At 32.5% G+C, this 16,012-nt stretch overlaps 1 protein-coding gene across 1 annotated transcript; it reads right to left on the bottom strand.

Annotated features, from left to right (window-relative positions):
* Positions 1-1,438: 1,438 nt before the first annotated feature.
* LOC111808197 (MADS-box protein AGL42) lies at positions 1,439-15,547 on the bottom strand. The gene is made up of 8 exons (XM_023694039.2): positions 15,227-15,547; positions 14,939-15,142; positions 12,839-12,893; positions 11,028-11,089; positions 4,682-4,781; positions 4,486-4,527; positions 1,862-1,903; positions 1,439-1,762 (listed from the first exon to the last, which is right to left on the bottom strand). The coding sequence occupies exons 2-8, from the start codon at positions 15,118-15,120 to the stop codon at positions 1,637-1,639; spliced, it is 609 nt and encodes a 202-aa protein (XP_023549807.2). The 5' UTR covers positions 15,121-15,142; positions 15,227-15,547; the 3' UTR covers positions 1,439-1,636.
* Between the last annotated feature and the right edge of the window lie 465 nt (positions 15,548-16,012).

The raw sequence follows: 16,012 nt of genomic DNA, 5'->3' as shown, positions 1-16,012 counted from the left end.
TAGGATCCATTATTGGCACTCGGTGGGATTCCTTAATCCACCCCCTTCAGGGCTCATTGTTGGCATTCGTTCCCTTCTCCAATCGATGTGGGATTCCTCAATCCACCTCTTTTAGGGCTCATTGCTGGCACTCGTTCCTTTCTCCAATCGATGTGGGATTCCCCAATCTACCCCCTTCAGGGCCCATTGTTGGCACTCGTTCCCGTCTACAATCAATGTGACATTCCCCAATCCACCCCCCTTCAGGACCCATTGTTGGCACTCATTCCCTTTTCCAATTAATGTGGGATTCCCCAATCCACTCCATACAGGGCCCATTGTTGGCACTCGTTCCCTCTTCCAATCGAGATGTGGGACTCCCCAATCCACCCTCTTCAGGGTCTATTGTTGGCACTCGTTCCCTTCTCCAATCAATGTGGGATTTTCCTCAATCCACCCCTTTTAGGGCCTATTGCTGGTACTCGTTCCCTTCTCCAATCGATGTGGGATTCCCCGATCCACCCCTTTTAGGGCCCATTGTTGGCACTCGTTCCCTTCTCCAACCGATGTGGGATTTCCCGATCCACCCCTTTTAGGGTCCATTGCTGGCACTCGTTCCCTTCTCCAACCGATGTGGGATTCCCCGATCCACCCCCTTCAGGGCCCATTGCTGGCACTCGTTTCCTTCTCCAATCGATGTGGGATTCCTCAATCCACCCCCTTCAGGGCCCATTGCTGGCACTCGTTCCCTTCTCCAATCGATGTGGGATTCCTCAATCCACCCCCTTCAGGGCCCATTGCTGGCATTCGTTCCCTTCTCCAATCGATGTGGGATTCCCCAATCCACCCCCTTCAGGGCCCAGTGTCCTTGTTGACCTCGTGTTCAACCCTTTTGGGCTCAACTTCTTCGCTCGCTCATTGTCTAGTATTTGGCTCTTATATCATTTGTAATAGACAAAATTCACCACTAACAGATATTATTCTCATTTGGACTTTTTTTCGGACTTTTCCAAAGTTTTTAAAACACGTTTGAAGGGAGAGATTTTCACACCCTAATAAATAATGTTTTGTTCTCTTCTCCAACCGATGTGAACATATGACTTTGTAGTCTGATGTACGAGTCAATCCAAACAGGTTCAAGTACCTTTAAATGCTTCATAATTTTTCGGGTCACTTGACTACATAGCTAAAAAACTATACAAACTCTCAAAAAGTGTTCTTAGCCCGTTCAAAACACTTTTATTCTTCAAATGTCAACTAAAGAAGTTACTCATTCGATAACATTTATATTACAAAAAAGTTCAAGCTAACTTTATAGCACGTTTAGAAACGGATTAGAAACATATAGACCAAAAAAGAATACTAAACTAACTGAATTTCTAACATCTCGATCAAGAATATATACTTAAACTAGTTGAGTTATGTTCAAATTGACATGATTCATTTGCGAAGATACAAGAACTAATAACCCATTTCATCCCTTAATCTTATTTCCAAAATCTAAACAAGTATACATACGATATTATAACACATTCTAGATCATATTTCTATATCTAATTTCATTGGGTTGGATAAAAGATTTACATAGAACTTAAAGAGTTAAAAGCAAGAGGCTTACAATGTTTGCAAATTTGAACATAGCTATACCCATCCTCCATTATGAGCAAGACAATCCAATGAACAAGTCAGTCTGTATATCAGAACCCTGTCTACTTTGGCTGCATAAACTCATTATGCCTCCCTCTGCTTCAATACCTTCTTGTTCCCATGGCTTAGTACCACACTAATTTGTAATGAACTCCCAAATAAATGTATGAACATGAAGAACAAAACAATCTATATTGCAATATTTTCAAAGAACAATACAAATATAAGGCCTTACCTTAGCAGATAACTTTTTGTTTTCTTCTATAAGGAGTTTCCCCTGAGATTCAACAAAATAAATAGCTAAAATAATCGATCGATATATGAATTTGTGGGATACATGTACGTGAGAGAACCATGTATTTGGTTAATATTTAAAGAGTCGCGAGAGTTAGATACATGTATTAGATTATTCGTGTATCACTGTAACGATGATACATGTATTAGGTAGATTCGTTATTTAATATTGACCATGGAGGATGTTTCAAAAGACCTATATAAGGACTATCTATGTAGAGTTTTTCTCGTCAACTTTGTAGATTCACTGTTTAAAAGTGTTTGTTCCTACCCTTTTGTACTCCCTTTGTTGATAGAAGATACTCGTGTTTGTGCCTATAATTACTTTATGTGTGTAAGTAGGCACTCGTTCCCCTCTCCAATCGATGTGGGACTCCCCAATCCACTCCCTTTTAGGACCTAACGTTCTCCTCACTGGCACACCGCCTGATGTCCACCCCGTTCGGGTTTCAACCACCTCACTGGCACATCACCCGCCTGGTGTCTGGCTCTGATACCATTTGTAACCGTCCAAACCCACTGCTAGTAGATATTGTCCTCTATGGGCTTTCGTTGAGGGGAAGAAGTTTCCACACCCTTGTAAATAGTGATTTGTTCCCCTCTCCAACCAATGTAGGATCTCACAATCCACCCTATTCGTGACCCAGCGTCCTCGTTGGCACACCGCCTGATGTCCACCCTCCTTCGGGGCCCAGCGTCCTCGCTGGCACATCGTTCGATATTTGACTCTGATACCATTTGTAACAGCCCAAGCCCATCGCTAGCAAATATTATCCTTTTTTATCTTTCCCTTCCGAGCTTCCCCTCAAAATTTTAAAACGCACCTGGCTTGCGAGAAGTTTTCCACGCCCTTATAAAGAGTGCTTTGTCCCCATCTTCAACCAATATAGGATCTCACAATCGAGCCCACAATAAGACACCAATTACCATCTCAAATATCAATGGTTTAATGCCTAAACAAAACTGGTTTTTGTTGTAGGACGAGGGTAGGCTATTTATTTGGAAGTCAGTTTCCATGGGTAAGAAACTATTCTAAGGTTTGAATCTCTTATCTTCCTTAAACCCTAATTTTCTTTTAAGTTCCAAACTAAAAAGCCCAGAAAAAGCTCTTAATATATAGTATTCATCCAAACAATCTTGGGTTTGAAGGAGTGGCCTATACAAATATGGAGAAGGCAATATCTAGCATTCAAACTGCTTGCAATATCATTAAGCTCGACCCAGTTATCATAATCAGAACTAAGGAAAGAGGAGCTTAGAAGAACTATTGCTTTGATTAAGTCATCAAAATACAGACTAAACCCTAAACTTCAAAGTCACATCATTTTTAATAAATAAGTAAAGATGTGACGCTCGAGTAAAGGGGTGTGTGAATCAACCGAGGCCGCATCAGAATGATAGTGATTCTAAGGATAGGATGGTAGGTTTAAAAGAATTTCTAGTTACTGTCTATACCAACAAGGTACGCATTTCTTTTTGGTAACTTAATCATAGGAACTCTAGAGTCGAGCATATTTTGCTTGAAATAATCACATATTGGATGAACTCTTGAAAATTTTCGTAGAAAACATGTTAAAAAGACTCGTGTTACTCTATGGGGATAGCCTTCACTTGTAGAGGAAATTGAGACAAGTAGGTAATGTGGCTATGTCGCAGGAGACGCACGAAAAGGTTGACACCAACATGTGTTGAATCCATATTCCAAGTCTTGGTCCGAATCCTAGACGTGGAGTATTATAGATGGTATGAGAGTGAAACATCTCCCAGTAGGATGTGGTTCAAAGACAAACCAAGGTGGGAGCTGGTGGGCATGTGACGTCTAGGTAAAGGAGAGGTACATTCCCCTGTAATATGGTCACATTACTTACTCCTTTCTTCTAAGAGTGAGGACTATTCCCACGAGGTCATCCAACCTAGAATTGCTCCAAGAAAAACATGTTAAAATATGGACTTCCTATGATTAAGTCACCAAAAAAAAGGAGGTGCACCTTGATGGTGGTATAAGACTTTCAAATCCTTTAAGCTTTTTCTTGTCATCTTATCTTCGAGATCGCTCTCATTTGGATGTGGTCATGGTTCATTCATATACCCCTCCTTTACTCGGGTGTCACAAGCTCACCAACTTCCGCGTTATTCTCACTTACATACATCATCGAACAATTTCCAAGAGGTCATCCAACTTAAAATTTCTCCAAGCAAAACATGCTTAACTATGAAATTCTTATGATTGAGCCACCAAAAAGGAAAGGACATTTTGTTCGTATATATAGTAATTTTCAATTAAGTCTTTCTAAGGCATCAAATCCTCCAAATAGCTCTCATTCAAACGTAGTCTTGGTTCATTCAAGTACCTCTCTTTTATTCGAGTGTCACATGAAAAGTACAAGAGTAGACACATGGGATTTTGAACCTCCAATCTCGAGAGAGTTAGTACATGTCAATTCTCAAAGGCTCTATTTTACTTGTAACCTTTGTTTGATAGGTTTTATAGTTGAGTTCAACTACTTTTTAGTTAGTTTGAGCAATTCCTTGGTTAGATTTTTTTTTAAATTATATTGAAATTACCTTTTGAATCAGCTTGTCTTTCTGCTCCTTGAACAGCAAAGCCTGTAACAAAAGAACAATTTCCGACATGTTTTTAACTTCATGTATTAATTTTTATCACCAAAACAATGAACTAACTAGTTGGAGGAAAGAGAGGCACAGCTTGAATTCTAAAAATGGGTCTTACTTATGGGAAGAACTTTTAAATTTTCAGTACCTTTCTTTCTCTAATGCGGGTTAAGCTTAGTATCAACTGTTTTTCGATCTCACGAACTTCCTCAAAGGAACAAGAATCCAAGCCTCGTCCCAGAAGCTTCCTAACAAATGAATTAATCTTAAAAACAGGTAGATATGAACTTCCTAAAAAAAATGAATTAACCTTAAAAAACAGGTAGATATGACACTTCCTAAGAAATGAATTAGCTTAGTTTTTTAAGATATGAACTTCAAAAGAAATAAATTAACCTTAAAAAATAGGTAGATATGACACTTCCTAAGAAATGAATTAGCTTAGTTTTTTAAGATATGAACTTCAAAAGAAATAAATTAACCTTAAAAAATAGGTAGATATGACACTTCCTAATAAATTAATTAATCTTAAAAAATAATGTAAATATGACACTTCCTAAAAAATAAATTAACTTGAAAAATAGGTAGATATGACACTTCCTAAGAAATGAATTAACCTTGAAAAACATGTAGACATGACACTTCCTAATAAATGAATTAACCTTAAAAAACAGGTAGATAAGACACTTCCTAAAAAATGAATTAACCTTGAAAAATAGGTAGATATGACACTTCCTAAGAAATGAATTAACCTTAAAAAAATATGTAGATATGACCGTTCAAGAATTGAATTAACCTTAAAAAACATGTAGATATGACACTTCCTAAGAAATGAATTAACCTTGAAAAACATGTAGATATGACACTTCCTAAGAAATGAATTAACCTTGAAAAACATGTAGACATGACACTTCCTAATAAATGAATTAACCTTAAAAAACAGGTAGATATGACACTTCCTAATAAATGAATTAACCTTAAAAAACAGGTAGATATGACACGTCCTAAGAAATGAATTAACCTTAAAAAATATGTAGATATGACCGTTCAAGAATTGAATTAACCTTAAAAAACATGTAGATATGACACTTCCTAAGAAATGAATTAACCTTGAAAAACATGTAGATATGACACTTCCTAATAAATGAATTAACCTTGAAAAACATGTAGATATGACGCTTCCTAATAAATGAATTAACCTTAAAAAACATGTAGATATGACACTTCTTAAAAAATAAATTAACCTTGAAAAACATGTAGATATGACACTTCCTAAGAAATGAATTAATCTTAAAAAAACATGTAGATATGACACTTCCTAATAAATGAATTAACCTTGAAAAACATGTAGATATGACACTTCCTAATAAATGAATTAACCTTGAAAAACATGTAGATATGACGCTTCCTAATAAATGAATTAACCTTAAAAAACATGTAGATATGACACTTCTTAAAAAATAAATTAACCTTGAAAAACATGTAGATATGACACTTCCTAAGAAATGAATTAATCTTAAAAAAACATGTAGATATGACACTTCCTAATAAATGAATTAACCTTGAAAAACATGTAGATATGACACTTCCTAATAAATGAATTAACCTTGAAAAACATGTAGATATGACACTTCCTAATAAATGAATTAACCTTAAAAAACAGGTAGATATGACACGTCCTAAGAAATGAATTAACCTTAAAAAAATATGTAGATATGACCGTTCAAGAATTGAATTAACCTTAAAAAAACATGTAGATATGACACTTCCTAAGAAATGAATTAACCTTGAAAAACATGTAGATATGACACTTCCTAATAAATGAATTAACCTTGAAAAACATGTAGATATGACGCTTCCTAATAAATGAATTAACCTTAAAAAACATGTAGATATGACACTTCTTAAAAAATAAATTAACCTTGAAAAACATGTAGATATGACACTTCCTAAGAAATGAATTAATCTTAAAAAAACATGTAGATATGACACTTCCTAATAAATGAATTAACCTTGAAAAACATGTAGATATGACATTTCCTAATAAATGAATTAACCTTGAAAAACATGTAGATATGACACTTCCTAATAAATGAATTAACCTTGAAAAACATGTAGATATGACGCTTCCTAATAAATGAATTAACCTTAAAAAACATGTAGATATGACACTTCTTAAAAAATAAATTAACCTTGAAAAACATGTAGATATGACACTTCCTAAGAAATGAATTAATCTTAAAAAAACATGTAGATATGACACTTCCTAATAAATGAATTAACCTTGAAAAACATGTAGATATGACACTTCCTAAGAAATGAATTAACCTTGAAAAACATGTAGATATGACACTTCCTAATAAATGAATTAACCTTGAAAAACATGTAGATATGACGCTTCCTAATAAATGAATTAACCTTAAAAAACATGTAGATATGACACTTCTTAAAAAATAAATTAACCTTGAAAAACATGTAGATATGACACTTCCTAAGAAATGAATTAATCTTAAAAAAACATGTAGATATGACACTTCCTAATAAATGAATTAACCTTGAAAAACATGTAGATATGACATTTCCTAATAAATGAATTAACCTTGAAAAACATGTAGATATGACACTTCCTAATAAATGAATTAACCTTGAAAAACATGTAGATATGACACTTCCTAATAAATGAATTAACCTTAAAAAACAGGTAGATATGACACGTCCTAAGAAATGAATTAACCTTAAAAAAATATGTAGATATGACCGTTCAAGAATTGAATTAACCTTAAAAAACATGTAGATATGACACTTCCTAAGAAATGAATTAACCTTGAAAAACATGTAGATATGACACTTCCTAATAAATGAATTAACCTTGAAAAACATGTAGATATGACGCTTCCTAATAAATGAATTAACCTTAAAAAACATGTAGATATGACACTTCTTAAAAAATAAATTAACCTTGAAAAACATGTAGATATGACACTTCCTAAGAAATGAATTAATCTTAAAAAAACATGTAGATATGACACTTCCTAATAAATGAATTAACCTTGAAAAACATGTAGATATGACACTTCCTAATAAATGAATTAACCTTGAAAAACATGTAGATATGACACTTCCTAATAAATGAATTAACCTTAAAAAACAGGTAGATATGACACGTCCTAAGAAATGAATTAACCTTAAAAAAATATGTAGATATGACCGTTCAAGAATTGAATTAACCTTAAAAAACATGTAGATATGACACTTCCTAAGAAATGAATTAACCTTGAAAAACATGTAGATATGACACTTCCTAATAAATGAATTAACCTTGAAAAACATGTAGATATGACATTTCCTAATAAATGAATTAACCTTGAAAAACATGTAGATATGACACTTCCTAATAAATGAATTAACCTTGAAAAACATGTAGATATGACGCTTCCTAATAAATGAATTAACCTTAAAAAACATGTAGATATGACACTTCTTAAAAAATAAATTAACCTTGAAAAACATGTAGATATGACACTTCCTAAGAAATGAATTAATCTTAAAAAAACATGTAGATATGACACTTCCTAATAAATGAATTAACCTTGAAAAACATGTAGATATGACATTTCCTAATAAATGAATTAACCTTGAAAAACATGTAGATATGACACTTCCTAATAAATGAATTAACCTTGAAAAACATGTAGATATGACGCTTCCTAATAAATGAATTAACCTTAAAAAACATGTAGATATGACACTTCTTAAAAAATAAATTAACCTTGAAAAACATGTAGATATGACACTTCCTAAGAAATGAATTAATCTTAAAAAAACATGTAGATATGACACTTCCTAATAAATGAATTAACCTTGAAAAACATGTAGATATGACATTTCCTAATAAATGAATTAACCTTGAAAAACATGTAGATATGACACTTCCTAATAAATGAATTAACCTTGAAAAACATGTAGATATGACGCTTCCTAATAAATGAATTAACCTTAAAAAACATGTAGATATGACACTTCTTAAAAAATAAATTAACCTTGAAAAACATGTAGATATGACACTTCCTAAGAAATGAATTAATCTTAAAAAAACATGTAGATATGACACTTCCTAATAAATGAATTAACCTTGAAAAACATGTAGATATGACACTTCCTAAGAAATGAATTAACCTTGAAAAACATGTAGATATGACACTTCCTAATAAATGAATTAACCTTGAAAAACATGTAGATATGACGCTTCCTAATAAATGAATTAACCTTAAAAAACATGTAGATATGACACTTCTTAAAAAATAAATTAACCTTGAAAAACATGTAGATATGACACTTCCTAAGAAATGAATTAATCTTAAAAAAACATGTAGATATGACACTTCCTAATAAATGAATTAACCTTGAAAAACATGTAGATATGACATTTCCTAATAAATGAATTAACCTTGAAAAACATGTAGATATGACACTTCCTAATAAATGAATTAACCTTGAAAAACATGTAGATATGACACTTCCTAATAAATGAATTAACCTTAAAAAACAGGTAGATATGACACGTCCTAAGAAATGAATTAACCTTAAAAAAATATGTAGATATGACCGTTCAAGAATTGAATTAACCTTAAAAAACATGTAGATATGACACTTCCTAAGAAATGAATTAACCTTGAAAAACATGTAGATATGACACTTCCTAATAAATGAATTAACCTTGAAAAACATGTAGATATGACGCTTCCTAATAAATGAATTAACCTTAAAAAACATGTAGATATGACACTTCTTAAAAAATAAATTAACCTTGAAAAACATGTAGATATGACACTTCCTAAGAAATGAATTAATCTTAAAAAAACATGTAGATATGACACTTCCTAATAAATGAATTAACCTTGAAAAACATGTAGATATGACACTTCCTAATAAATGAATTAACCTTGAAAAACATGTAGATATGACACTTCCTAATAAATGAATTAACCTTAAAAAACAGGTAGATATGACACGTCCTAAGAAATGAATTAACCTTAAAAAAATATGTAGATATGACCGTTCAAGAATTGAATTAACCTTAAAAAACATGTAGATATGACACTTCCTAAGAAATGAATTAACCTTGAAAAACATGTAGATATGACACTTCCTAATAAATGAATTAACCTTGAAAAACATGTAGATATGACGCTTCCTAATAAATGAATTAACCTTAAAAAACATGTAGATATGACACTTCTTAAAAAATAAATTAACCTTGAAAAACATGTAGATATGACACTTCCTAAGAAATGAATTAATCTTAAAAAAACATGTAGATATGACACTTCCTAATAAATGAATTAACCTTGAAAAACATGTAGATATGACATTTCCTAATAAATGAATTAACCTTGAAAAACATGTAGATATGACACTTCCTAATAAATGAATTAACCTTGAAAAACATGTAGATATGACGCTTCCTAATAAATGAATTAACCTTAAAAAACATGTAGATATGACACTTCTTAAAAAATAAATTAACCTTGAAAAACATGTAGATATGACACTTCCTAAGAAATGAATTAATCTTAAAAAAACATGTAGATATGACACTTCCTAATAAATGAATTAACCTTGAAAAACATGTAGATATGACATTTCCTAATAAATGAATTAACCTTGAAAAACATGTAGATATGACACTTCCTAATAAATGAATTAACCTTGAAAAACATGTAGATATGACGCTTCCTAATAAATGAATTAACCTTAAAAAACATGTAGATATGACACTTCTTAAAAAATAAATTAACCTTGAAAAACATGTAGATATGACACTTCCTAAGAAATGAATTAATCTTAAAAAAACATGTAGATATGACACTTCCTAATAAATGAATTAACCTTGAAAAACATGTAGATATGACACTTCCTAAGAAATGAATTAACCTTGAAAAACAGGTAGATATGACACTTTCTAAGAAATGAATTAACCTTAAAAAAATATGTAGATATGACCGTTGGTAAGAATTGAATTAACCTTAAAAAAACATGTAGATATGAAACTTCCTCACAAATGAATTAACCTTAAAAACATGTAGATATGAAACTTCCTACAAATGAATTTAACCTTAAAAAAAAAACATGTAGATACGTTACTTCCTCATAAATGAATTAACCTTAAAAAAAAACATGAAGATATGAACTTCCTAAAAAATAAATTAATGTTAAAAAACATGTAGATATGACACTTCTTAAAAAATGCATTAACCTTAAAAAACATGTAGATATGACACTTCTTAAAAAATGCATTAACCTTAAAAAACATGTAGATATGACACTCTTACAAAATGAATTAATCTTAAAAAACATGTAGATATAATTCTTATTACGAAATGAATTAACCTTAAAAACGTGTAGATACGACACTTCCTACTAAATGAATTAACTTTAAAAAAACATGTAGATAGGACATTATTAAACCATATGTAAAGTTTAAGATTGCATACTTTTGTGACTTTTCAAGTTCCTCAATTTTCTTTGCCGTCATTTCAACTTCTTGCTTCATTTGCTGCATAGAAATTGATGTACGGATGAGGCCAAATTCTTGAAAATCTATCTATGAGAGTAAAAAAATTTATGAACAAAGCTGTTAAAAAAAACATGTGGACACGTGGTTAGACTCGTCTAAACTGGGTTCTTTCCATTTGAATATCGGAAACAAGATTCAAATTTAGAATTTCAATTAAATACTTTTTAAAGTTCACGAACTTATTTGATATAATCTTAAAAGTCGAAAAGTACTTTTCTATGCGTTGAAGTCGATCTACAAACCTCTTTCTTCACTCCATCCTCAAGGTAGATCACGAAGGTTTATAGATTTATGATCTAACTAAACAATCATGTATATCTTATAAACCTATAACACACGACTCAATGGATTGTAATCAATAAAAAATGAAAGTCCACCAAGAAAAACCCTAAAAATCTATTTAGGTTCAGAGTTCTTCTAACTCGATAAATTATTTCTTCTCGACAGTTGAAAAAAGAAATTCATAGCTTAAAGTTATACCTCTCGAACTTTAAACTTGGATCATTTTGACTTTCGGAGTTACTAAAAGTCAACATGCTTAAAAAGAACACGAACAACGTATGCAAACATGAGATAATTAAGTTGTTAAGATAGAGAAGAACAAAAAAGTGAGAGAAAAAGGAAAATAGTGTAAATCAAAGTTGGAATGAAAATTTCTAAATATTTATGTTTTTGAGATTCAAATATAAAAATATAATTTCAGCAAAAAAAAAAAAAAAAAATGTCGGAAAACCACTCTCTAAAGAGGGGAATGTTTTATTATTATTATTTTTAAGATTATTTTCCGACAAGTTTACAATAAAACAACTCACGAAGATTACTTAGTACAAACCCTATATAATTTTTATCCACAAGTCTCATCGCAGTCTTTTAAGTCAGATGATCATATTATTCGGGAATTTTAAGGTTGGTTAGGGTTTAGGGAATTTTAAGGTTGGTTAAGGTTTAGGGAATTTTAAGGTTCATTTGAAATTATTACGAAAGAAAAAAAAAATCACAATTGTTATTAATTGTGTGTTAATGTAAGATTGGGTTTTTTTATAATATATATTAATTAAATTTTCTTCAATAAATAAATAAATAATTACTAAATTAATAAAAATACTCATAAATTTTATACTTTTAACTTTAATATCTTAAAGTTGAATAATAATCTTAAACTTTTAAAAAGTCTAAAAAAAACATACCCTTAAAGGAAAGGGTTAGTATTTATTTTAAAAATATGAATAAAAAAAAAAGGTATTTTTTTTTTTATAATTCTTATCATCAATATATGAACGAAAATCATCTATAACACCTCATAGATTATCTCTCAACTTTTTAATGTTACTCTTGAAAGTTCATGAATATTTTCTAAACGCGATACTAACCGAAACGGTAAGTATATTTATTTTAAAAAAAAAAAATACATTTTTGAGGTATTTTTGAAATTTCAAAAAAAAATTGAGGAAATTTTGATATTTTTTTAAAAAATTTAAGAGTATTTATGAAATTTTTGAAAACTCAAATGTATTTTTGAAACACTTTCGAAAGTTAAAAGGGTATTTGGAAAACGGTTTTAAAAGTTAAAGGTATTTTTGAAACAAACAATTAAAGGTTTTCATCCAAAACTAACAGTAATAGTATTTTATTAAATTCGTTCTTATCGATATAACCTAAAGTTTTGATGTATATAATTAGTAGAAAAATTATAGGTGGTTGAAGTATAGAAAGAAGAGAGAAAAAAACCTGCATATATCCACCTTTCCCATACTTGCGGTAGCGTTCGATTGTCTTTTGCATACTGAAACATGAAAATAATGGTAAGAAAAGGTGTAAATTCTTGGGCAAATATGTAAAGGTACATGTTTGTAATGAAAAAATGAACCATACGAAAGAACGTCGAAATGAATCATTTTGATCTAATGGGTGTTGAGTGGAATCTCTATTTACTTTTGTTCTCGTTTAGGATTCCAACATGTGTTCGTAATAATGTTGAGAAGCTTACGAGAGATTTTGTATGAAAGGAATTGAGAAGGGGGGTGGATCTCACCTTGTCCGGTGAGGTTGTGCCGAATCCTATGGAGGCTTCGTTGGCTAAATGATTGAGTCGATATGATCCATAAGGGGTTATGTCGAAACGTATGGAGGCTTTGTTAACTAAAAGGGGTTATGCCGAAACCTATGTAGGATTTGTTGGTTAAATGATTGAGTTGATATGATCCACGAGGGGTTATGGTGAAACCTATAGAGGCTTTGTTGGCTAAATGATCGAGTTGATATGATCCACAAGGGGTTATGCCGATACCTATGGAGGATTTGTTGACTAAATGATTGAGTCAATATGATCCAAGAGGGGTTATGTCGAAACCTATGAAGGCTGTGTTGGTTATATGATTGAGTCAATATGGTTATACCGAAACCCATGGAGGCTTTGTTGGCTAAATGATTGAGTCAATATGATCCACGAGGGTTAGCCGAAACCTATGGAGGCTTTGTTGGCTAAATAATTGAATCGATATGATCCAAGAGGGGTTATGCCGAAATCTATGAAGGCTTTGTTGGCTAAATGATCGAGTCGATATGATCCATGAGGGTTATGCTGAAACCTATGGAGGCTTTATTGGCTAAATGATTGAATTGATATGATCCAAAAGGGGCTATGCCAAAACCTATGAAGGCTTTGTTGGCTAAATGATCGAGTCGATATGATCCATGAGGGGTTATGCCGAAATCTATGGAGGCTTTGATATGATTACACCCTTTTTAAGTAGGCTCCTTGTGGGGGATGAAAGACTTTGGAAAAATGTCTCTATAGTGTTATTAGTTTGGGTAACGCTCTATGGGTGGGTGTGACTCAAGCCTCTCTAAATGTCTTTTCCACGTCTCTATCATTTTGTGAGATCCCATATCGATTGAGGATGAGAACGAAGCATTCTTTCTAAGGGTATGAAAACCTCTCCCTAAGTAGAAGTCCGAAAAGAAAAACCCAAAGAGGACAATATCTGTTAGCGGTGGGCTTGAGCTCTTACAAATTTTCTTCGAAGAAATCCACTCGATTGTCTCTTACATTTGTCTCCTTATGAGTTGTCCTCTAACCGATCGTGACTCGTTCGGGCGGTCAAGGGTTCTCCTTCTCCTAGTCATGGGACCAAAGTTTTATCCTTGGTTTTGCACCCACAAAGTGTTCTTTACGGACAACAAGAGGAGGACATCAGCTATTGTGGGGTTGCCAATTCGGAGCCAAAGCTGTAGTTTATTTGGACTCGTGCGTGGTTTGTAATACCCATTATTGCATTTCACACATAAAATATTCCATCTCTTTCACATACATACAAAAAGAACAAGCTTTAGTTCGTTTCAGCTGCTCTAGCACCTGTGTCCCGACAACAGTAGGACATAGGCCATCGACACCATTTTTCATGTTCTTTTCAGAATCTAGGAACACTCAAACTCAACACTAGACATGTTTCAATAGGATCATGAGACAGGAATTTGTTTGATCTTAAAGTTTGATTCAATGTTCTTCTACATTCTCTTAACATAAAACTATCATCAAATTCTTGAATTATATCCTAAAAAAAGGTACAATCGACCCATAAAATCATACAATAATTCAGGGAAATCTTGCAAAATCATAGATGAAATCTAAGAGGTACAATTTGGAGTAAATATTGACTGTGAAAGGTACATATGGGTGAGATTTAGGCTCTATAAACCCCCTTTTTCCCCATTGTCCTTTCAAATCATATCAAAACTCAATTGAAAACAACTGGAAAAGAGGTAAAATGAGGAAAATACAGAGAATCAAAGGCATAATTTATGAAGCAGAGGAGAAATTGAACTAACATGGAGCTGGAGAACTCATAGAGCCTTCCTTTCTGAGAGAAAATGATGACAGAAACTTCAGCATCACAAAGAACAGAAAGCTCATAAGCCTTTTTCAATATCCCATTTCGTCTCTTTGAGAATGTTACTTGACGGCTTGTCGAATTCTCAATCCGTTTCATTTCAACTTTTCCTCGAACCATTTCGTTGTCTTAGGAATTAGCCCTACAAAAACGACAGCAACAAACAAGAAACTCAGCTGGGGTTACTTCCAACATTATTGGAACGACAAAAAGGGGAGATTCTCACTTCAAACTGTGTTGTTGGTGATTCAAATCAGCTGGAGAGAAGGGTTTGGCAAGGAAACATCAGAGAAACTCAAAGAACAGCCATCAGATATCGATTTTTCTATGATTTAAGGGAGTTTTGAAGTTTATATGAAGAATTGTTGAAGACCCAGATGGGATTTTGAGGAAATAAAGAGAAATTTAAGGGTTTTATTGCAATAAAATGAAAACCCAGCAAGGATTTTCAAAGGAAAAGAGGAAATGAAGAGCAAAATTAACGAAGAAGAAAAAGCCCTAAAAGGTGAAGGGATTGAGATGACAAAGAAAATGGAGGCAGCCTATGATGGTGGATTGGAAACTATCCTCTTACTCAACCAACAAAACCATTTACTTTCACTTTCTCTTTCCATGCATATTATTATTATTATTATTATTATTGTTGTTGTTATTATTATTTTTTAGGTCCCATATCGATCTACGAGTAGAACGGGACAGTAGTTATAAGGGTGTGGAATCTCATATTGGTTGGAGAGGGGAACGAAACATTCCTCATAATGGCGTAGAAACCACTCCTTGGGGAACGAAACATTCCTCATAATGGTGTAGAAACCACTCCTTAGTAGGCGTGTTTTAAAACCTTGAGGGAAAGTCTAAAAATGACAATATCTACTAGCGGTGGATTCTTGTTAGCACTAATGGGGTGGATTGTGAGATCACATCGGTTGGAGATAATGAATCATTCCTTATAACGGTGTGGAAACCTCCCCCTAATAGATAATATTTGGTGGAGAGGAGAACCAATCATTGC

This window comes from Cucurbita pepo, chromosome 13 (assembly GCF_057944985.1).
Source record: "Cucurbita pepo subsp. pepo isolate OVF chromosome 13, ASM5794498v1, whole genome shotgun sequence".
Taxonomy (NCBI): domain Eukaryota; kingdom Viridiplantae; phylum Streptophyta; class Magnoliopsida; order Cucurbitales; family Cucurbitaceae; genus Cucurbita; species Cucurbita pepo.
The sequence above is the reverse complement of the archived record's forward strand: the minus strand, read 5'-3'. Positions and strand labels throughout refer to the sequence as shown.

What these genes read in the sequence shown, in the direction of transcription:
- LOC111808197 (XM_023694039.2), bottom strand. Translation starts at nt 15,120, where the DNA reads ATGGTTCGAGGAAAAGTTGAAATGAAACGGATTGAGAATTCGACAAGC. An exon ending in GGAAAGGTGGATATATGCAG is followed by an intron (nt 11,090 to 12,838) that starts GTTTTTTTCTCT and finishes ATTTCTATGCAG; the next exon opens with CAAATGAAGCAAGAAGTTGA. An exon ending in AAGACAAGCTGATTCAAAAG is followed by an intron (nt 1,904 to 4,485) that starts GTAATTTCAATA and finishes GTTGAATCTCAG; the next exon opens with GGGAAACTCCTTATAGAAGA.